Raw genomic sequence first — 25634 nt, 5'->3', positions numbered from 1 at the left:
GTATAACCTTAGTTTTTTGTCTGGCATTGCTAAACTGTGCAATATTATAATAAATGCTTAAATTGAGCCTGGTCCCTATGTTAAAATTATGTTTTTGGTCTTTTCCTATTAATTGGAATCTTGCACATCAAATTAAAGTACTTCAATTACCTATCTATAAATTAATCAGTTATTTTTCAATTGCATACTAATTTAATTTTTGATTGCCTTGTAACAGATTCTTATATAACCTTTGATTTATCATAAGTCCCTCAGTAACTATGAATGCAGTTATTCAATTTTATTTTCTATTTAATATAATTATTTTTTAAATTGTTTTTTTCTATGCAGAAATTTTTATTCAACTTGACATGATTTTAAAATTGTCATAAAACTATTAATTTCTTCAGTTATGACATCTGGCCTATGACGTCTGTCAATATAAATCTCCAAATATTATTTCTAGATGACATCCACTTTGGTTAAAAATAACGTCAAGTTGTGTTTTCCATCATCGTAATATTTCTCGACATTAAAGCCTATTTAGATTGACCAATGTAAACGGACCACGGCCGTGGGCTGTATCCCTCAGTAGCGTCAGTAGAAATTGTCGATTAAACTATGATAATGCCTCTGTTATTCTACAATTACGGCCGGTATCGTTTTACATAGGGCTGACCATCACGTGATCGGGTCTAATATTATTTGTTGTATAGATTAAGCTGGCTATAGTTACTCAGTTAGATAGTCGTTTGATGTCCATTGCTCTTATATTACCAGGCGAGTTTCTTCAGCTGTTAGACTAGTTGCTGGCAATGCAATTGATTACCGTGACATGTTGGGCGAATTTGTAGGCCTTGTGGTTCCATGCCCGCCACTCCTTAGGCGGTGCTTACAAAATACCAGAACACCAATGGCAACAATGTATCTAATTTTAAATTGCAGTGAGATAATTATTTAATATTCTATACAACTAAAAAGGAATTAATTTTCCTTATATAGATCAAATTTTGATACAAAATATCCATGATTCATTCTTTTGAATCAACAGAATGCTGATAATAAAACAAGTTATTTTGAATGAATACAGTAAATCTGGCATTATCAGATTCCTATCAACATCTTGCATTGCATATACCTTTGCTTAATGTTGAATTATTTTACAGGTATTAAGCAACTATAATACATCTCCTTCGAATCGAAACCCAAAATCAAATTTCTTGTCTTCATCAGATAAGCCCTTGTAATAATCAGACAGGTATTACGTAGCCAGTGCCGTATTGCCTCGCGTGATGCATACGCTTATAATGATATCATCTCTCGTTAATTGCGAGATATTTTCTCCTAATAGCAACACACTTCTAATTATTGCACTGATTATGTCATACGTTAATAATGTTGTTAACGTATTAAAGCTGATCTAATAATCTTTAGTATATGATTTATTGTACTGTATATTTTAAACATTTTGACAAATAGTAAAATAAATTCTGAAATACAAAAACATTTTTAAATAGTTATCTTAAAATTAGCATATCTCAATATTAAGTTTTTAAAGAAGAAAATCAACATGAAATAATGTTTGTTTACATTATTCTTTCATTTTTCGCAGCTGAAATGTTCGTGAATTTCTATGCCAAACAAAATTTTATGTAAGCAGTAAGTTGTTCATTGTAATTGCATTTACTTTACCATCGCAGCATGTGGGCGAATTTAGATTGATAAATACATCAATGGTCAAGTGGACAAAATTCAATTATGACCAAGTATTTATAATGCATAGACTAGTAGAATGCAAATAGAAAAAAAAAAGAGATAATAGTTGATACAATTACATAGATTTATTAACTAGCAGATGTGTTCTATCCGGAAGCGTCGACGGCGGCGTCAATGATGAACTGTTTACTAGTCAAAAGACAGAAGGAAACGAGGAAGAAACAGTGAATGAAGATGACACTCATGATGATATTAATTAGGAAATAAACAAGTTTTTGCTTTCGGCATCAGATATTTTGAATATGAATGATGAATTAGGATTACAATAATATGAATAAATTTTAATAATTAGTATTATTAAATAATATAATAAAACTATTTTAACACTCTAAAACACACGATTTTTAACATAATTCCAAATTAATAACAAATGATTCTTAAACTAGTAAAAACTGATATTCAAATGCATTATTGACAAGGTGGAAAATTCATATGAAATCATCATTGTATATGTTGAAACATGCAATGAAATCACGGTTTTCTACGAATAATGTCGCCAAGTGAGTGCAAGGGGATTACAGTGCCTAACATTATGGGAACCATTGAGGCAATGTTTAAGACATTTGAGTGATATGAAAATTTGTATGTTATACACATAATGCAAGTAGTCTCTAGACGCTTTGGCAAACTTCAGCAGATTAAGTAAATCTGTTTGAATTACGTGAAGAGAAACCTGATCAATAGATGACATTATATAAGGTTGCTGTCCGAGAGTACCCAGAATGCACTATAGTAGTCTAGAAACAGGCAATCGAGGCTGTTTGCATATTGCCAATAGAGGAGGCATATCATTCATACACACGAGATAGGTTTTATGTGTGTAAACAAATCCGCAGGCTGTAAAATTAAAACCCCTTAAGTAATAACCCTGGATATTGTAAAATAGATGATTTATACAAATGTTTGAGGAAGTGTGTTAAAGTTGGGTCTCTTTAACTTCTCGTTATTTATGTATTTCATAACCTGGTTATTATTCAACTATAAGGTACTGGGTACAAACAGAAATATTGTCTCACCCACTGTCATAGAACAATGTAGCTGATAGACCCATAGAGGAACACTTATGTGTGTGGTCTTTAATGTATGGAAAACGAACCCTCTGAATATCAGAAAATATCCGAAATTCTATTTAACATTGTCATTTGTAAAATCAGATATTTTTGGGTTTGCTAAAGACTCATGCCTACTATTGCTGCTATTGACTGTATTTTGCAAGATTGCTAAAGACTTCAGACTAAACCATCTGCTTTTACAAATATCATTAACATCCCCTCCTCATCGGGATGTATGTCAATTACCTCCCAGCACTTATTACCATGATGTTAATCAGTCTCTTAATGAACGACTCGATAATTGTAACTACTGCTTTAACATCGTCTTAGTGTCCTTTCTAATTATAGGTAATATTATTATCAAATACTTGGACCCCTTCTAGTAGGCTACTAATTGATGACTTGGTAAGTTAATTCTTGTAGACAATTGATTGTCTCCCTTGGCCTAGGCTAGCCATGTGTCTTCATTAAATGCAATACAATCAACCATGCTATTTGATTTTGTTTGTCTATTGTCATCATGTTTTGTTCTTTCTTTTAATCCTGTACAAAAACATTAGTGTTTTGTCTTTTTTTAAATCCTGTAAAAAATATTTGTACAGTTATTTAGTGGGTAGAAAGAAATTTCTTGTGGCCATGAGTACAATATAAAGATAAATGTATTCAAATATAAATTTAAAATTAACAAAACATACAACTCCTTTTCCAGGTTTTTATACTGATCGTCTGAGTTATATCTGATAATTCAACATTATCATTTTTAGATATTAAAATATTAAAGTATTTTCATATTCTTATTTTGGATGCATATGGATTTCATGTTGTAACTTTGTTTAAGTTGTTCCTATCAATGATTTTAATTTAGAGAAAAGAATTAATAGCACGACAATGTAGTATTTTCTTCCATTTTTTTTTATTAACCTAAAACAGTCATCTCTATACTAGATTGAGTTTTATTGAGTTCTTTTGTTTCTGACATGAACTAAATGAATATTGATGGGATTTCTAGCAAGCAAAATAAATTACCTATGTGAAAGTCAGCATGCCGATATCAGAAAAGATGAATTTATATGCACAATGCATGTGAATGATGGTTGACCATGTCCGTTTGTTGTGGCAATTACGATTTTACTCAATTGTTACTCAAAACTTTCACCTCAAGGGATTTTTACTATCGACTTTCAAATTCAGAATAAATGTTCACATTTGTTTCTTTTCACAATTAAAATCAAACTACTAGCAGAAATAAAACAATTTTTTAACATGAATAACTTTTTATTGGACAGATTGTGAACTGAAATTGAAAAATAAATCATGGTGATGAACACCAAAGCAGGTCAAACACAAATGGAAAGAACATATAATTTACAATGACAGCAATTAGGCCTACATTGTGCAAGTTCCTTTGTTTTGGAATGTGTTAGCCTCTCCATATTTGATCTTCTTCTGGCCTGTTTTTGCTGTGAGCAAATAACTAAATAATTATTCTTAAGGCTAGGGCCTGTTTCTGCTGTGAGCAAATAGCTAAATAAGAGTGTATAAATACTTTCTTTTCTATTTAGGAAAAACAGGCCAATCAAGTGGCATTTTAAAATTAATAATGATTTAAAACAACCAGTCAATGGTGTTTTTGTTATTTAGTTTAAATGCATAAATAACTACATATCTTCAGGCCTTTATCTACCGAGATAAATCAATGAGTGTATAACTAGTTCTTTTCAAGGCAGTAGAAACTGGACAATCCAGTGCCGTAGCTACGAGAAAGAAAGTGGTGCCGCGATTACAATTGCAATTTAGTGGCATTTACAATAACAGTACGTTTTGGAATAATACCATAATCAGTTTTAAATTTCAACTTTTATCAACGACACAAAACAAATTGTTTTATTTTCAATGCTCTTTTCATTTAAAATTCGCAAAAACAAATATGTTAAAATCATAACAAATTATAATATGATTTAAGTAAATAGATTTAAATAAAATAAGTATAAGTAATCCTTTTTTCTTAGAATATTATACAATACATATTTATGTATGGCATCACTAACTAGGGTTAATCTTAAATTACAGTAACTATGTCACTGTAATATTAATGAGCAATCAATCCTTAAATACAATTAAGACTGTTTCACCGATAATTTATTCGTACATATTTCCTTTTTCGCAATCTAGCTAATTTACTCTGTATTCATTTTACAAACATTGCGTTACTGCACACGGATTGTATTTCTGATTTCATCCGATTTGCGAAGTAATTTTGATCATGGACGGTAAAAGCTTATTTGTACAGTGTCAACAAGAAAGATACAATTTTTATCATTTCATTTAGTTCCAGAATTAAAATGATCACTTGTTCAAGTCCTTAAACATGTCATACCCTAGATGATGTTGCAAATACTGTGTTGAACAAGTTCTCAGGAGAGCTGAGATGTTTCATATTGTGCTTTACTATGAAACCTGAACACCAGTGAAAATAAGAATAACATGTGTACATAGATTATATAACTCTGCATACCATATGTAGTCAATGCCCATACACTAATATAATATCTGAAAATTAATAGTTTATACAGATAAAAATAGATGCCATTGATTTCACAGGTAAATGCACACCTGGTTAGAATACTTGATCATTATCTTAAATGTGATTTGATTTCTATCTTTCAATTTGCCATTCCAGTATTATGTGGAGAGGTAATGTAATATAACACTGTGGAAGTAATGTGTCTTTGAAAGTTGTTCAAATATGCACGTTTCAACATATTTGAAACTCGCAAGCAAATGTGCTTATCTTTGGTCGTTTAAAAAGAGGCACATAGGTGGAATCTTCTTATATGGTCAATATTAGTATGCTGTGTCATTATTTAATGTAGGAGATTAATCATTGTGGACGCGATTAATTTAGAATATAGTAGTATACTGTAATACAGATGTTTTTTGTTGATAATTTTAACATTAAGAAATATCATAGGTCGCTTTACAGTCAGATGCAAAGTATGATTGAATTAACATTCAACAGAATTTGAGGGATTTTTTTTCTTCACTTTGTTACAAATCTTATGGCTTAAAATTTAGTCTAGAAAAGTTCTGAGGCTTAAAATGTATCCTGTCCACGTCAGTACATCATCTTATGATTGATATACCGTGAAGTTGAGTATTCGCACTGCTTATCACGTAATACTCTATATACCCCAAAATGTGTATTTTGCCAATTTTTGGCTCGATTAGATTATGTTTTGACAAATCTAACCTGAGAGAATAAACTAGACTTGTCAGTATTAAAATCTCCTAAAGCTGTGTGAGTTTTGGACACCCATAAAAGACCTGCTACAGTAGTAACAATAATTAAACATTTAATCAACAATTCAGATTCTCCTTTGAGTGATTATTATCATTACCCACAATGCATTTCAAGCTACAAAGTTTAATAAAAAAAAATACACTATTAACTAATTTGACTGACAGTACTTTATTGTCCAAAAATAACCAATTAAATATAAATTTATTATGTGTTACTTCATGCCAATGGAAACAGGGCCATTATAATTGGCAAGCAGTTACATTTAAAAACAACTCCTATCTAACACTTATGAGGTCATTATGTTTGATAGATTGTTCGATTCATTATAAATACTATATTCATTTATTAGGTCAATATCTAGTTTTTTATTATATACATTAGGGACAGTGAGGTCAGTTGTATAGATTGATTATAAATAACAGAATCATGAATGTTTTCCCATAGTTTGTATACACCTACAATACATATTTCTAACCTGATTCCAAAAACTTTGCCAGCCTGATTATACTTTGTTTTTATTTTAATATATTTGCTAAAATCACAAAAGTGGATAACTTTTTCTACTAGCTTTTTGAAGTGAGTTAAGAGTCCTCTTTCTTCAAGTACTCTACTACTTAAGGATATTAAAAGATAAGTCAAAACTTGTCCAAGTTGAGTTGCGATAAAATTAAGTTGGACAGGCTTGATCAGCGAATCATTAACAAGAACGCCAGCTTAGTTTATTTCTCGGGGCGGTCATATAAAGGTCACCAATATGTTCTAATTCAATAGTAATAATTATATTGCACATTTTTAGATGTAAAATTATATTGGTATACTCTGCTGTAATGTTTTATGTGTTATTCATGTGATTGGTTCATTTCCAACATATTGGCTTGATGCTTATTAGGTGATCATTTAGAATAAAATGATCACCTATTGTTATTGTATAAAATCTTTATTATTATTTTTTTTTTTTGGTTTTCCGCAACGAAGTTGCAGGAAAACCTCTTGTGATTGTACGAAATCATCATCATCTTTTTTTTCATCTTCTTTCTTTCTGTATGATTTTTGTGTAACGCTTTTCTCTAAAACTTGCAAACATAACATTTTTTTAACTATGTTGACATTTTGACATTTATGTAACGTCGTCAAGCGAAGCTTTTCATGATGCTTACAATTGCGCAACGTGACGTACGCGCGATTTAACGATTTTCTCGTATTTAACATAGCTCGACAACCAAATAACATTTCAACTTGAAACTTTGCAAAAGTTTAATTTATATTATGCGCTAACTTTCTGTGGAAAAAAAATTGCGTGTTTTACACAAAGTTACGCGCGCACGCGCATTTAAAATTTCAAAATGCGCAAAATTAATTTATAATCAACTTTCTACGCGTTTCATGTCGTTTTAAGCATGTCAAAAATTCCCACGCGTGCGCACATTTTTACGTGTGCGGTGCGCACGTAGCATTGAAAACGTATTTTTTTCGCGTGATTTATGTTTTTCCAGCCTTTTCTAGTAATTTTACCAAATTTTAAACAATTTCGACTTAAAGATACGTCATACGAGCACGTCGAATTGGACAATTTGCGCGCGTTTTTTATGAAAAGGTTAAAAAATTCGTTTAAAATATGCCTTTTTTTAAACAGTCGTAATTTCTAAACTAGACGGTCAACTTTTTGTGGATGGCATATTCTGGAAGTAGATGAGTTGTAGATATCGTATCAGGTATTAATATGGCTAACCGGACATTGTGACGTCATCGTATGGCCACGCGAATATAAAATTTAGGATTTTTGTATCTTTCGTCATAGCTTACCACATTGAATAGAGCGCATCTCCACTTATCCGTTTTCCATTTTCACCCCGATTTTGATATTGTCTAGGTCAATCAACTATCTTTCGCAGGAGTTAAAAATATTTTAATTTTTTTGACGTCATCATGCCTAAAAATTTTAATCACGTGTGGCATTAATTTCATCTTTACAGTAAATTTTAATCTGTTATAGCTCGTAAGAATAAAATGTGATAATCACGATTAAAACTTTTTCTGGAAGCTATTGGATTGTAGATACGAAACTATGTAAAAATGTTGCCAATCGGATGTTGTGACGTCATCATATGGCCAGTTAAATAAAAAAGGTCGTATTTTCATCTTTTGCGTCATAATTCATTACATTTAAAAGAGCGCGCATCAATATTTCACGTATTCAAATTTCTTCTACACGCTAATACGTTGTTGCTGAGATAATTTCCTTTCGGAAATGCTACCTTCGCGTTTCATTTTAAAACCGTCAACATGTTAAAAATTGCAATAAATATCGGGTCCCGTAATTTCACCTATTCTACACTGTATGTGATATGGATACAGATTATACTGTGTATACTATATATGAATTTAAATAATAAAATTCAGCAATAACAACATATCATATTCTTCAGTTCAGGTCATAATGCCAACGTGAACACTTCCTTTTGTCCTCAACCTATCCCCTTAATGTTAATGTTGCACCACTTGCGCGGCGGAAAACCAAACTCGTCAAAGTGACGAGTTACATGTCTAGTTAGTTATCCGCATTTAGCGGATAACTCCTTGTAACTGTCCTGTTTCATCATCTTTTTTTTTTTCTGTATTCTTCTTTCTTTCTGTCATTTTTGTGTCACGCGTAACTCAAAAACGTGTAAACATAACATTTTATAACTTTGTCAACATGTGGGCGTTCACGTGAAATTGTGCACCCGCTATTGTGAATGACGTCATAGTTGCGCAACGTGACTTACGCGCGTTTTTATGAATTTCGCGTATTTAACATAGATCGAAAACCATATAACATTTTAATTTGAAACTTAGAAAAAGTTTAAGTTATATCTTGCGCTAACTGACTGTGAGAAAAAAATGGCATGTTTTACACGAAGTTACGCGCGCACGCGCGTTTAAAATTTCAAAATGCGAAAAATCAATTTCTAATCAACTTTCTACGCGTTTTATGTCATTTTGAGCATGTCAAAAATTCCCACGCGTGCGCATATTTTTATGCGCGCGGTGCGCACGTAGCGTTAAAAACAATTTTTTCCGCGTGATTTATGTTTTTCCAGCCTTTTCAAGTAATTTTACCAACTTTTAAACAATTTCGACTTAAAATTAACGTCATACCAGCACGTCGAATTGGATAATTTACGTACGTTTTTGATGAAAAAGTTCAAAAATTCCTTAAAATTTGTCAAAATTATACCTTTTTTAAAACAGTCGTAGTTTCTAAACTAAACGGTAAAAGTTATTTTTATTACGTATTCTGGAAGATGATGAGTTGTAGATATCGTATCATGCATCAATATTGCTAACAGGACATTGTGACGTCATCGTATGGCCATGCGAATATAAAATATAGGATTTTTGTATCTTTTGTCATAGAGCATCACATTTAATAGAGCGCATCTTCGCTTATCCGTTTTTCATTTTAACCCAGATTTTGATATTTTTTAGGTCAATCAACTATCTTTCGCATGAGTTAAAAATATTTTAATTTTTATAACGTCATCATGCCTAAAAATTTAAATTACCTGGGTCATTAATTTTATCTTTACAGTAAATTTTAATCTGTTATAGCTCGTAAGAATAAAATGTAATAATCATGATTAAAACGTTTTCTGGAAGCTATTGGATTGTAGATACAAAATCATGTAAAAATTTTGCCAATCGGATGTTGTGACGTCATCATATGGCCAGTTAAATAAAAAAAGTCGTATTTTCATATTTTGCGTCATAGTTCATTACATTTAAAAGAGCGCGCATTAATATTTCACGTATTAAAATTTCTTCTACAAGCTAATATGTTGTTGCTGAGATAATATCCTTCCGAAATTGTTATTTTAGTGTTTCATTTTGATACCGTCGCCCTGTTAAAAAATGGAATAAATGGCGGGTCCCGTAATTTCACCTATTCTACACTGTATGTAATATGTATACAGCTTATACTGTTTGCATGTATATACTATATGACACAAAATTGACAGAATTCAGCACTAACAGCATATCATATTCTTCAGTTCTTGTCATAATGCCATAATCTTTATCTGTGTGCAATATTCCAACGTATGACGTGCACGTGGCGTTTGTCGTGGTGCGGATAACTAACTCGTCAAAGTGACGAGTTTCATGTCTAGTCTTTTTATTGTTTCTGTACACTATTTTGTGTAACAATTATCTCAAAAAGTTTAATGTCAATGATTACAAAAATTTCAGAATATCTTTCAAATAATATAACTTAATCCTAATAAGCTTTCCAGCGTGATCACTCATCCGTGACGACATTTATACGCCATTTTGCGAAATCACATTATCAATCATATCTCCATAATTCATTATCACATATTAATGAAATTCACAACACGTAAACTTCAGATCAAGGGTAAAAATATTAGCAAATAAAAACGCACGCGCACGTAGGTTCATGCGCGTGATATCGCGCGTTAAAAATTTAAAACGCTCAAAATTAAGTTTTGATCAATTTAGAGCATGAATTAGGCCATTTGCGTGTTTCAAAAAATTACTGCGCAAAAATGCGTTTTTGCGCGCGCGATACTTAAAAAGCGTAAAAAACATGATTTTTTTTTACAAATCTCATTCTACTCACCATCCTTAGTACATTCACTAAATTTGAGTCAGTTCCGACTTAAAATAACGCAATACGAGCACGTTAAAAATGACAAAATGCGCACATTAATTTTACAAAAGTTCTGAAAAAGGTGAAAAATAGGTCTTTTTTAAAATGAAAATAATTCTTCAGAATGCAAGATGACCCCCGATTTTTTTAACTTATTCTGGAAGCCATTGAGTTGTAGATATGAATTCATGTACACATTTTACGTACAAAATGTTTTGACGTCATCAAATGGCCACTTGAATTTAAAAATTAGGATTTGTTATCTTTTTGTGTAGATTATCACATTCAACAGAGCGCATCTCGGTTATGTGTGCTCGAATTTTGCACAACTTTCAGTATGTGCTTGCTTAATTAATTATCTTTATCATGAGTTGACACTATCTTCATTTTAATGACGTCATCACGCGTAAAAACTTGAATAACGTAGGCCGTGTAATTTCACCTTCGCAGTAAATTTGAATATCTTACAGCTCTTCAGAATTGAAGGTTACCTTGATGATTATAATTTATTATGAAAGCTGATGAAATGTAGATATTAATTCATATAAAAATTAAGCCTATCGGATGTTGTGACGTTAACATATGGCCAGTTGAAGTGAAAAAGTAGTTTTTTCATATTTTTCGTCAAAGTTATACACAATTCAAAGAGCGCGCACAGCGCTTCTACGTGCCAGTTTTTTTTCCAAATCTTATATTTTTTTGCTCAATTAATTATCTTTCGAAATTGTCATCTTAAAGTTTAGTTTGATAACGTCATCATGCCAAAAAATTAGAACATGTGTGTCCCGTAATTTCACCTATGCTACACTGTATATAGATATACAGTATATACTGTACATATTGTATATGGCATATAGGCACAACTCAGCACTATAAGCATATAATAGGATGGCATACATCAACATTTTCCGATCATATGTTAACGTACGTGCATGTTTAAAAAAAATTAATTTCAGTAAAATGATAAAAATGATCACCTATAATTCGTCAAAGTGACGAATTAAATTCTAGTTTTTAGTTATCCGCAACGAAGTTGCAGGATAACTCCTTGTGATTGTACGAAATCATCATCATCTTTTTTTTCTTTATCTTCTTTCTTTCTGTAATTTTTGTGTCACGCGTATCTGTAAAACTTGCAAACATAACATTTCGTAACTTTCCCAACATATCTTCATTCATATGAAGTTGTGCAGCGAACCTTTTCAGGATGTTTACAATTGCGCAACGTGACTTACGCGCGATTTAACGATTTTCTCGTATTTAACATAGGTCAAAAACCAAATAACATTTTAAATTGAAACTTTGCAAAAGTTTAATTTATATCATGCGCTAACTTTCTGTTGAAAAAAAATTGCGTGTTTTACAAAAAGTTACGCGCGCACGCTTATTTAAAGTTTCAAAATGCGCAAAATTAATTTCTAATCAACTTTCTACGCGTTTCATGTCGTTTTAAGCATGTCAAAAATTCCCACGCGTGCGCAAATTTTTACGTGTGCGGTGCGCACGTAGCATTAAAAACATATTTTTTTCGCGTGATTTATGTTTTTCCAGCCTTTTCTAGTAATTTTACCAACTTTTAAACACTTTCGACTTAAAGTTACGTCATACGAGCACGTCAAATTGGACAATTTGCGCGCGTTTTTGATGAAAAAGTTCAAAAATTCGTCAAAATTATGCCTTTTTTTAAACAGTCGTAATTTCTAAACTGCACAGTCAACTTTTTGTGGATGACATATTATGGAAGTTGATGAGTTGTAGATATCAGATCATGTATTAATATGGCTAACCGGACATTGTGACGTCATCGTATGGCCACGCGAATATAAAATTTATGATTTTTGTATCTTTCGTCATAGCTCATCACATTTAATAGAGCGCATCTCCACTTATCCGTTTTCCATTTTCACCCCGATTTTGATATTGTCTAGGTCAATCAACTATCTTTCGCATGATTTAAAAATATTTTAATTTTTATGACGTCATCATGCCTAAAAATTAAAATTACGTCTGGCATTAATTTCATCTTTATAGTAAATTTTAATCTGTTATAGCTCGTAAGAATAAAATGTGATAATCACGATTAAAACGTTTTCTGGAAGCTATTGGATTGTAGATACGAAATCATGTGAACATTTTGCCAATCGGATGTTGTGACGTCATCATATGGCCAGTTAAATAAAAAATGTCGTATTTTCATCTTTTGCGTCATAATTCATTACATTTAAATGAGCGCGCATCAATATTTCACGTATTCAAATTTCTTCTACACGTTAATATGTTGTTGCTGAGATAATTTCCTTCTGAAATTGCTACCTTCGCGTTTCATTTTAAAACCGTCAACATGTTAAAAATTGCAATAAATGGCAGGTCCCATAATTTCACTTATTCTACACTTATGTAATATGTATACATATTATACTATATATACTATACGACACAAAATTGACAGAAATCAGCACTAACAACATATCATATTCTTCAGTTCAGGTCATAATGCCATAATCTTTTTCTGTGTGCAATATTCCAACGTATGACGTGCACGTAGCGTTTGTCGTGCGGATAACTAACTCGTCAAAGTGACGAGTTACATGTCTAGTTGGTTATCCGCAACGAAGTTGCAGGATAACCTCTTGTGATTGTACGAAATCAACATCTTTTTCTTGATCTTCTTTCTTTCTGTATGATTTTTGTGGAACGCTTTTCTCAAAAACTTGCAAACATAACATTTTGTAACTTTCTCAACATATCGTCATGCACATGAAGATGTGCTGCGAAGCTTTTCATGACGTTTACAATTGCGCAACGTGACTTACGCGTGATTTAACGATTTCCTCGTATTTAACATAGGTCGAAAACCAAATAACATTTCAAATTGAAACTTTCCAAAAGTTTAATTTATATCATGCGCTAACTTTCTGTTGAAAAAAAATTGCGTGTTTTACATAAAGTTACGCGCGCACGCGCATTTAAAATTTCAAAATGCGCAAAATTAATTTCTAATCAACTTTCTACGCGTTTCATGTCGTTTTAAGCATGTAAAAAATTCCCACGCATGCGCAAATGTGTACGTGTGCGGTGCGCACGTAGCATTGAAAACATATTTTTTTCGCGCGATTTATGTTTTTCCAGCTTTTTCTAGTAATTTTACCAAATTTTAAACAATTTCGACTTAAAGTTACGTCATATGAGCACGTCGAATTGGACGATTTGCGCGCATTTTTGATGAAAAAGTTCAAAAATTCGTTAAAAATATGCCTTTTTTTAAACAGTCGTAATTTCTAAACTACACGGTCAATTTTTTGTGGATGACATATTCTGGAAGATGATGAGTTGTAGATATCGGATCAGGTATTAATATGGCTAACCGGGCATTGTGACGTCATCGTATGGCCACACGAATATAAAATTTAGGATTTTTGTGTCTTTCATCATAGCTCCTCACATTGAATAGAGCGCATCTCCACTTATTCGTTTTCCATTTTCACCCCGATTTTGATATTGTCTAGGTCAATCAACTATCTTTCGCAAGAGTTAAAAAAATTTAATTTTTATGACGTCATCATGCCTAAAAATTTAAATTACGTGTGGCATTAATTTCATCTTTACAGTAAATTTTAATCTGTTATAGCTCGTAAGAATAAAATGTGATAATCACGATTAAAACGTTTTCTGGAAGCTATTGGATTGTAGATACGAAATCATGTAAAAATTTTGCCAATCGGATGTTGTGACGTCATTATATGGCCAGTTAAATAAAAAAGGTCGTATTTTCATCTTTTGCGTCATAATTCATTACATTTAAAAGAGCGCGCATCAATATTTCACGTATTCAAATTTCTTCTACACGTTAATACGTTGTTGCTGAGATAATTTTCTTCCGAAATTGCTACCTTCGCGTTTCATTTTAAAACCGTCAACATGTTAAAAATTGCAATAAATAGAGGGTCCTGTAATTTCACCTATTCTACACTGTATGTGATATGGATACAGATTATACTGTGTATACTATATATGAATCTAAATAATAAAATTCAGCAATAACAACATATCATATTCTTCAGTTCAGGTCATACATGAACACTTCCTTTTGTTCTCAACCTATCCCCTTAATGTTAATGTTGCACCACTTGCGCGGCGGATAACCAAACTCGTCAAAGTGACGAGTTACATGTCTAGTTCTTTTTATTGTTTCTGTACACTATTTTGTGTAACAATTATCTCAAAAAGTTTAATGTCAATGATTACAAAAATTTCAGAATATCTTTCAAATAATACAACTTAATCCTAATAAGCTTTCCAGCGTGATCACTCATCCGTGACGACATTTATACGCCATTTTGCGAAATCACATTATCAATCATATCTCCATAATTCATTATCACATATTAATGAAATTCACTACACGTAAACTTCAGATCAAGGGTAAAAATATTAGCAAATAAAAACGCACGCACACGTAGGTTCATGCGCGTGATATCGCGCGTTAAAAATTTAAAACGCTCAAAATTAAGTTTTGATCAATTTAGAGCATGAATTAGGCCATTTGCGTGTTTCAAAAAATTACTGCGCAAAAATGCGTTTTTGCACGCGCGATACTTAAAAAGCGTAAAAAATATGAATTTTTTTTACAAATCTCATTCTACTCACCATCCTTAGTACATTCACCAAATTTGAGTCAGTTCCGACTTAAAATAACGCTATACGAGCACGTTAAAAATGACAAAATGCGCACATTTATTTTACAAAAGTTCTGAAAATGGTGAAAAATAGGTCTTTTTTAAAATGAAAATAATTCTTCAGAATGCAAGATGACCCCCGATTTTTTTAACTTATTCTGGAAGCCATTGAGTTGTAGATATGAATTCATGTACACATTTTACGTACAAAATGTTTTGACGTCATCAAATGGCCACTTGAATTTAAAAATTAGGATTTGTTATCTTTTTGTGTAGATTATCACATTCAACAGAGCGCATCTTGGTTATGTGTGCTCGAATTTCGCACAACTTTCAGTATGTGCTTGCTTAATTAATTATCTTTATCATGAGTTGACACTATCTTCATTTTAATGACGTCATCACGCGTAAAAACTTGAATAACGTAGTTCGTGTAATTTCACCTTCGCAGTAAATTTGAATATCTTACAGCTCTTCAGAATTGAAGGTTACCTTGATGATTATAATTTATTATGAAAGCTGATGAAATGTAGATATTAATTCATATAAAAATTAAGCCTATCGGATGTTGTGACGTTAACATATGGCCAGTTGAAGTGAAAAAGTAGTTTTTTCATATTTTTCGTCAAAGTTATACACAATTCAAAGAGCGCGCACAGCGCTTCTACGTGCCAAATTTTTTTCCAAATCTTATAGTTTTTTGCTCAATTAATTATCTTTCGAAATTGTCATCTTAAAGTTTAGTTTGATAACGTCATCATGCCAAAAAATTAGAACATGTGTCCCGTAATTTCACCTATGCTACACTGTATATAGATATACAGTATATACTGTACATATTGTATATGGCATATAGGCACAACTCAGCACTATAAGCATATAATAGGATGGCATACATCAACATTTTCCGATCGTATGTTAACGTACGTGCATGTTTAAAAAAAAATTAATTTCAGTAAAATGATAAAAATGATCACCTATAATTCGTCAAAGTGACGAATTAAATTCTAGTTATCTTTTATGTATATAGGACTGAAAAGTATTCTAAAAATAAAGTAAGTGTAGGTCATAAGGTTTATATTTTCAGACATGCAGTGTTATGGTTTTGTATTATAAATATCCAGGTCATATTTAAGTTATTATCTAAATGTTCATAATCAGTGGCTAACCAACTCTTAAGTTAAAAATGGAAGTGTCATTAAAATTTGATATAGACAATTTTTTATCCATCTATTCTTAAAATGTCAGAGAGAGTTCTCTTCTGTTCTGAATCCAGAATTTAGCCTGAAGGACAAGTGATCTTATCTGGTGTTCCCTCTGGACAAATAGCACCAGACTATATAGTGATGTTGTGTTGGGGGTTGGTGTTTGAACTTGAAGCAAACAAACCTCCAAATAAAATAAGTACAAATTACTTTGAATGCAAATTAGTTTGAATGCAGTGATCAGTATTGACGCTACTTTCCCAAAGATAAGTTAGATAAAAGACGGAAACAACATACATTTTTTTTCAAAAGACCTGCCTCGTGCAACAAACAAAAAACTGATATATTTATTATTTTATTAATGATATACATCAAAGAGCATCCATGTTTAAAGAACAAATGTATGTGCGTGTAATAATTTGGTTGTTAAATTTTAAACATAACTTACATTTCCGTTTGTGAATGTAGTTAAAACACAAAGTGACAATAAAATAAAAAGTTGCATGTAGAAATAGTAAGTAAAACTTGAGGGGTAGGTTTGTGTCTAGGTCAAGGTTACCAATAGATATATTATACATAATAAATTTTATTACCGTGTATGCACAGCAGTTTCCCCAGCATATTTTGTTTTCAAATGTTTGAACAATTGGCAAAAGTTGTATTGAAGATTTACTGTAATACGTTCTTGCTGGTATTTGTAATGTTGGTGATCCTATCATGGGTTTGGGAAAGATATTGTAAACAATTTGAGAACTTTGAGATTGAACTTTTTCGGATAATAGATACATAAAAATCAATTAAAAAAAATATAATAAAGATTTTAGGTGATCTTTTTAAAAAAGGCAATTACCAGGCAAGGAAAATCAAGGTTCTAAACAACTTTTTATTGTACAATTTTAAAGACATACAGCATAAGATTTTCTCTTACATTAGGGTTTATAAGGATTTTTATAACAACATAATCATAGAATTGATTGATATGTTATTTTAACCTTTGCTATAATTCCCATAGGACTGGTATTACTGAATAACATCAACATCCTCCATACTGAAAATTAATGTAATTATCCAAACATGAACAGGACTAAATTAGAAAGCAGTGAATGCAAATCAACCCAAAATTATACCATAATTGGGAATATGCTTTCTCAATAATTAATTATTAGGCATGCCTTAGACGAGTTTTGATTTCACTCTTGTGTCTTAATCAAATTAGGATTACATTTATGTGAGTTCATTGTTAATGTAAATATAATGCAAATGGCTATAGAATTTACTTTATCTTTCAACACTTATAGCACCTGCGTTGTTTCAGTATGTCTATGAACTATCTACCATTAATTGCAATTTTCTTGTTCATGTATAAGATGATTTCTTAGGTATTGAATATATGCTTTCGTTGTGGTTATCTACCATCCAATCGAAATTCAATTTAGATATTATACACCAAAGAATTTCTCTTCCTAATTTTATTAGAAAGGAATTACTGTTTCAATTTGTCAGAATGATTGGGACATGTTTCTACCATAGCTATGTATAGCCCTAGGCAGCATTCTTCTCATATGCCATATATAGAAATATCAACTTCAACTATGTCTTTTAACACCACACATTTGTCTTAACTTCATAAATTAAAACTAAGGAATAAAATTAATCTATCTTCGCTTTCTCTGACAATATCTCAATTCACTATTTCTCATTCATTATTTCACTGATGATACATTTTTTACCAAATAAAATTGTGAAAGTTTTTATTAAGTCTGCTTTCTTTTATCTTTTTCAGTTGTTGGTAAGAAAGACAATTTTCCACCTAAAATTACGGAGCATCCACATCCATTGGTTGTGGTGAGGGACAACCCAGCATCATTCAGGTGTAGGGCTGATGCTCGACCAGTAGCCACTATACGTGTAAGTAAATAAGTACAATGCAACCGCTTTTAAGGCATTGTATTAAAGATAACTATAAAATTACTAAGACTAGAGCAGCAAAGTGAGAGCTGCAGTGAAATTTGATATCCTTTTTTATTGTGGAATACTTTTGAGGTGTAATTTTGTAGACTCTTTACTAGTTTAATATTATATATTGAGAAAACCCCGTATGGCCGTAGCCACCAGTATGGTTGGTAAGGTTTCAGTCTGACCACATTTTTACAGAGGCATTTGACAACCCAGTGACTAGAATAGAGATTGTTCCCTTTTCTTGCATCAACCGCTACATTTTATTTCTTGTGGCTACATTACTGATAATTGGCGAATGAGCAATCTATATTTTTATTTATTTTCTCTTCACAGTGGTACAAGGATGGGGAGCCCTATCAAGGTACCAATGTAGATGATGGTGATCTATTTTTTCTGAAGGTGACAAATAACCAGAATACAGGAGTGTATTACTGTGAGGCCACAAACTACCTTGGGTCTGCAAGAAGTAACAATGCCACATTAGAAGTAGCATGTGAGTTTGTTTTTCTATTCAATGAAACTCTTGTAAGAGGGGGTGGTTGGCTTAAGTCAGCCTAAATATCTACTATCAAGCAAAGTTTTCAATGTATGTTGGCTAGGACATCCAGCTAATAAAGTATGTCTAGCATTAGCCACCTCTCTATATAGTAGAAATTTAACTTTTCAAAGCTACCTGTGCATCTACCAATTTCATCACATTCATAAAATGTTCGCTATTTTATCAAATATGAGAATGTAATACATTTATGACAGCTTCCAGAATCGATGAGGAAGGGGCCAATGAACTAGTGTGGTAATTAATTTTATCTCCCTTAACAAATTGAGTACAGCTGTATGTTTAACTAATTTAGTCGCTGTAGATTCGTAGGCTCCAAACAATTTATCCTGCACGTTTGCCTTTAGAGAAATACAAACATAGTATGATTTATGATATGAACAGGTGAATATTCAGTGGTCTATGATGACTAATGACCTTTAACCTTAGAGTGTAGCGCCTGGATATGTACACTTTCTAATGTACCTCCTGCTAAAATCAATTGCAAGCTTTTTGATTGAGTTTCGCAATCTTTAAAATGCCGACATTACAGACATAAATCCCCATCCCACTGTTCACCTAGAGTGATAGATTACTTCCATTGGCTGATGGTGAGCTTTCAACTGTGAATCAACATTTTATATAAAAAGAAAGATAGTATTTCGTTGAAACGATCAGCTGATGTTTCCAGATATAGACAATTAATTAGATTCTTCCTGATTAGCTAGCAGAGGGAGAAATATCATTGCATTCATCACATACATAAAATATTACAGGGAGGAATGCCATTAGCCCAACTAGCCGAAGTGTAAATCATTTATTATTTTATTTCAGTTGTCTTAAAATAAATGCAAGACTCCGTCATTCTTTAAATGGCCTACTCAACGTCGTCTTGCTGCTTTCATCGCATCAGTTATTTTTTTTATTGTAAATTGGCTACTTTTTCATTATCGATAAACTTTGTAACGAAAATTGATATGCATCTTAAATCATTCATTTAATATCACTGAAGTCAAGCAAGCAAAATGAAATATATAGTATACCATATAAATGTATAGTGTAGTGTTTGTGCCATAACATTTTTGATCTTAAAATTATTTTTATTTGCATAAAACATTTTTATATAAAATAAAGCATACTTTATGTTTGTTTGTTTCCTAAAAGGTTAGCAAGCGGTTGAAATTGCAGACAATACAGGCTTCCAATTCAAAAGTTCAACATTTAATTTTACAATTTTCATGCCCTGCTCTGCCCTTTCTCTCCTCTCTATTCAAAATTATGGATCCACCACGGTACCTTTAACCCAATCTATAATAATAATAATAATATTTATTCGGCAAAAGTTCTTAAAAGTACGTTTTACAATTCATCTTACCAGGAGCAAGTAATAGGCATGAACCCAAACAGAAAACTGCTCTTACTCCATCATCATTATATGCAGTGTTGTATTGTGGGTAATTTTCATCAGAAGTGTGATATTTTTAGAAACAGTTTTATTAATATGCATTTAATATAAATAATATATAATCTGTATAACCTTGAATCATTCCATTCTAGTACGATGAATTTTATTTGCAGTTTAATATGATGCGTAAATATAACATAATCGTATTAACTGCAAACTTGACTACACTTTAATCTTTTCTTGTCACATATATTGTGGTTTTATATTAAAATTTCTGTTATATATATGTGCAACCCTTTTATGACATTCTCCACAGTCACATACACATTCAGTTTTTCTGTACTACAAGCCTGTCCTGCTGGATCCAAATTACTTTTGATATTTACTTGTTGTCCCTTGTATTATTTAGTACAATGTTAATATTAATTTTAATATTTTTGAATTCCTAAATAAATGTTATTTCTGAATATTTTGGATGGAGGATTAAGAAAAAGTACAACATAAATAACATCATAAAAAACTATTTTTGTTGAAACAATACATTGGAAGTGAAAAATATTAATATAAAAAAAAGTATCACCGTCGTCATTATTTTTCAAGAAGTTAATTTTTAAATGTTCAATATTATATAAATGTATATCATTTTACAGGGTGAATATAATCTCACATTAAAAGAAAACAATATCATATTTCATGAATCAGTTTTACATTCTACCTGTCCATTGAAGATGCATTTATATACATTACATTAGCAATGATGAATTTTAAATTCAACAGCTATATACTGAATAGTGATACTGCCATATACATTATTATCACCTTCTCATTTGCTATGTGGAAAGAATCGTATAAATTTCCCAAAACATTTTAAAAAATCATCTGACGCCAGGCGATATGGAATTCTGTCTGGTATTTTTGTATAAATAAAAAGCATGTTTAATGATGGCAGGCTTGCTAATCAAACAGAAATCTGCTTAACAGAGATTCCAGCAGTTAGAATTATTGCGTGTTGACTTAACATTAGTAAATCCACAAATTTTAACAATCCCTGACCGCCTCTCAGTTAAACTATTGTCCTTAATTTGACTGCTACACAAAACAAGCAAAAAAATTGTCAGTTTTTGTTTATGAGATCCATTACCAAGTTATTTGTTTTGCGTTGTAATTATACTTCTAGAAAATTTTTATTTTCAAGGGAACTTTAAGTTCTCGAATTAAACACGTATTCCTAGGGTTGTCGTAAAAAGCGCAAAATGTTATTACGTAGCAGAAATGGAAGCTTTATCTTTAAATCCTTGTAAGATTGCAACAGAATATTTTTTATATTCTCTGGCAACGTCAATTAATTTTGTGAACAAAGAATATAAAACGACATTTCTGCGCAGTTGTTCATCGGTAAAAGCATTCCATGCAATGGGGAAAAGCATACACATAAAATAATAAATTAGGTTTTGATGCAACGATAACAGTATCTTCAATCTAAAGCGAAAATGAAATAAAAATTGTACATTTAGTTTTATGTGATGATTTAAAATTGTGTTATTGTGTTAAATACGGAAATAGAAGTATTACCATTTGCACTAATGTCTAAGGGAAACACCCTCTAAAATTGTAAAATTCTTCTTTCTAGAGTGAATAAGGGAAATTCTTCTGCAGTTAAGAAATATAGATTAACATAGGAGGATTTCAAAATAGTAGTGGGCCTAAAATTGTAGGAATTGTGCTGCTTGGTTGTTGACTAGTGACTGTACCAAGCCACACAACAGAGGATAATATTCAGTACAGTTTAAGTGCAGTATCTTGTCAAAATATTTAATAATAAATATTTTTAACATCATTTATATTCAGCAGAAACTATTAATGACAGATATTTTACTTTAGATATTCAATGAATAATTTAGAAAACAACTTTTTTTTAATCTCGACAAAATTTTATCCATTTAAATGCATTGCATTTCAATTCAAATGATTTATTGAAGTAAAAATTAATTTTATAACATTTGGTTGCAAATTTGGTTAGCTAGAATCTATTAGTATTAATTCATACAATAATAGTGTGTTCCTTAGAGTGGGTAGTTTTTATTCATTTAAAATTGAAAAGAAAATTGCTTGTTATTTTAGTACAATATAAATTCTTATTCCATTATTAAATTATTGTATATAAATTGTTAAAAATTGAATAATTAAATATTTTGGTCATTGATTCCATTTGTATGAACCCCCTTTTTCCTGAAGTTCCCCCAAACTAGCAACCAGCCACGAAAGTGATGGTATAGGCCTGAACTACTAGCCTAGCTGCTCATGACAAGTTTTTCTCCTTTTTGGATAAAGAACCTTGTATACAAATCCTGGTTACAGGCCTAAATTCTCACATACAGGTTTATAAACTCATCTCAGAGCCACTGCAATCCTTGGCCTTGACTGATAGGTTGCAGATTATAGCCAGGTTGTCAGTTTAATCTCAAAATTCCATCTAATCTGCACCCTTTCTATTTATTGCCAAACATTTCATATAGTTCAGTGATTTACTGTAAACTTGAATGCCTAGATCTTTAACATAAGTCACTTTTGTGATTGACCTCTTGTACATGATACACAGTCTGGACTACTAAACCAATAGGTCACATTGGCATCTCACCAGCTCGCTCAAACTTCATTTGCTTATTTTATTCCTCACTGTGAATAATAATGTTGATCTTGGGCTGTAGTGTATAGTATGTGTAGTAGAAAAACTAGACCTTGGATCAGACCTTGAATTGATAGAACCAAGTTTATCACATTGGTGTTGACATTAATGTCAGTATATAAATCAAATCAAAGGACATGCTTGATAAATTTATGACTAATGAATCATCTAAACAATTAAGAAAATGCCAAATATGATCAATACAATCTTGAAATATTTTGGGGAATGACAATACATATTACATATTCAGACTGTAGAATTACATTGCAACACAAATGCATTGATATTATATATTATTCAGTATGCATGTTCTAACTTCTATTTAGCCTACAGTAGTACAGTTAACAGGTAAAATGAGATTTAGCCTTTCCACTGAAAAAAAAAGCTTTCAACCACATCAGTACTCTGCACTCAAAATACTTATTCGAAGTGAAAGATGTTAAAAGATAAACAGTAGTAACTCTCAGTAATTTGTGAAGAAAATGTCATGCCTAATTCAGTAGCGCTTCGAGATTAGGAAATTTATCGTACCCAAAACTATAGCTAATGGCAGTTGGTAAAAGTCTTCATTGAAGATTATTACATGTGCTGGTCTATCTGTCTTTGACAAACATGATTTATTGAAGTGAAGTCTTCATCCTTACATCTGGAGATTTCCTAATAATGAATCTATAAATTAGAAACGATATGTTTCATGATTTTGTCAAACATTAGCATAACATAACAAGAGCTTGGTTGGTGGCAGAAATAAGGAAAATATTTAATAATGTTTAGAAAGTTACAGTATTTAAGGAGAATGTTGATATTCATAAATATGTTAGTAGTCTTCTTAATAAGTACTAAATTTTTCTAAAGTTTTGGTTTATGTTTACATACAAGGTTGAAGGTTGATAATGTCCATATTTTAAGAAAAGTCTTTTTATATATTTAATTGTCTTACATTGTTTTGTTAAACTCTAAACCCAGTTCTTGTGCTTTGGCCCTTGATAATTACCAGAAATTTACATAAATTCATTTTGTAAAATGTTCACAATGTTTTTCAATTTGTTTATCTAAAAACAATTCTATAAGCTTTGTAGCATTTTTGTGTGATAACACGATTTGAACTACTTCTCTCATAATTCAGCACTGTGCCAACTACAGTACTTCAGTTTTTTTGTAAATAAATACTGTTATTTTGTTAATGAATTCATTAGTTATTAATTCACAAGACCTTTCACAACTCATTGTTTATACAGTATATGAGTCTCTAGAGAATTGATGGTTAAATGTTGTTATTTTGATCAACCCCCATTGAGATACTTTCCAAGCTTATTCACGTCAACAGTATTTTTTAGGGATTACCACTGGCACGCAATAAAGTAGGATTGCAATTATTTTGAAAACAAACCAAATTTATATTTAAAGATGTAATTATATTCAGATTTAGATTTTTATTGTCAATATAGATAGAAATTTAATTTGGTAAAATTGTTTTGAAAAACAGCGTAAGAAAAATGAGATCTACAGTTAAATATGGTAAAAACTATACTACAGTTGAGTAGTTCAAAGATTCTTATAAGAATATCTTGATGTATTGCTATTTCTTGGAAGATATTCAATGTTTTTTAAACATGTTTATAACATTGATTGAAATGTATTTTATTTATGCAAAGCAGTAGATTTTGATTTAGTTTCTTTTGAACTTTAAATTCTGAATTTTGCTAAAGTCTATTTCAAATTATTTCATTGTTTTGTTCTAGGAATTATACAAATGATGCCATCGATCTTCAGAAATGCGACAAATTCATAATTGTAATGGCACATGCATTATTCCCTGTCAAGGTTCATTTAAGTTAGCATCCCACTTTGTCATGCTATCAAAGTATAATTAGACCTATATACAGAGTGTATGCCTGTAACCGTTAAATTTATTAGATTAATATGAGGCAATCTTATGTTCCTTTTTGACAAGTGCTTAAGAGAGAACAGTGCATGTGCATATAGCCTCTAATTGGTTACAAAGATTTATGTTTGCATAATCAGATAACAACAAATGAAATACTAATGGTGGTGTGGTACTGCATAACTAGCATTTTCCACATACAGAATGGCTAGAGAGGATTATGTTTATGAAGGATGAAATGAGAAAAGAATTATGTGATAGTAAAACGTACAATTATTAAAACAGTTGCTGCAATATGAATAATGTTTCCTTTTACTACTTTATTTCAGAAATTGAGAAATAAAACATGAGTAATTTTTCAGTGCATTTTAAATTAATTCCTAAAAATACACAAAGATCCAAAAACGTCATGCTATAAAATGAAGATTATGTGTATGTAACATTCAAAACATTTATACAAATCTAGTTGACATTTACAATACAAGCAATAATTTGCCAGTTAAAATGACTATGAATAGTGAAATGCA

The 25634-nt window shown here is 31.2% G+C and overlaps 1 protein-coding gene across 6 annotated transcripts in view; it reads left to right on the top strand.

Annotated features, from left to right (window-relative positions):
* The window catches only part of LOC144850003 (protein sax-3-like), a 229442-nt gene that overhangs the window by 162025 nt on the left and 41783 nt on the right, over positions 1 to 25634 (top strand). For all 6 annotated transcript variants that reach the window (XM_078707161.1, XM_078707158.1, XM_078707160.1 and 3 more), the window contains exons 2-3: positions 18421 to 18545; positions 18930 to 19089. In XM_078707161.1, the coding sequence (XP_078563287.1) occupies positions 18421 to 18545; positions 18930 to 19089 (285 nt within the window). The remainder of the gene's footprint in view (positions 1 to 18420; positions 18546 to 18929; positions 19090 to 25634) is intronic.

The sequence above is a fragment of the Antedon bifida genome, chromosome 8 (assembly GCF_963402885.1).
Source record: "Antedon bifida chromosome 8, ecAntBifi1.1, whole genome shotgun sequence".
Classification (NCBI taxonomy): Eukaryota; Metazoa; Echinodermata; class Crinoidea; order Comatulida; family Antedonidae; genus Antedon; species Antedon bifida.
Note: the sequence above shows the minus strand (reverse complement) of the source record. Positions and strands in the feature narration are given on the sequence as shown.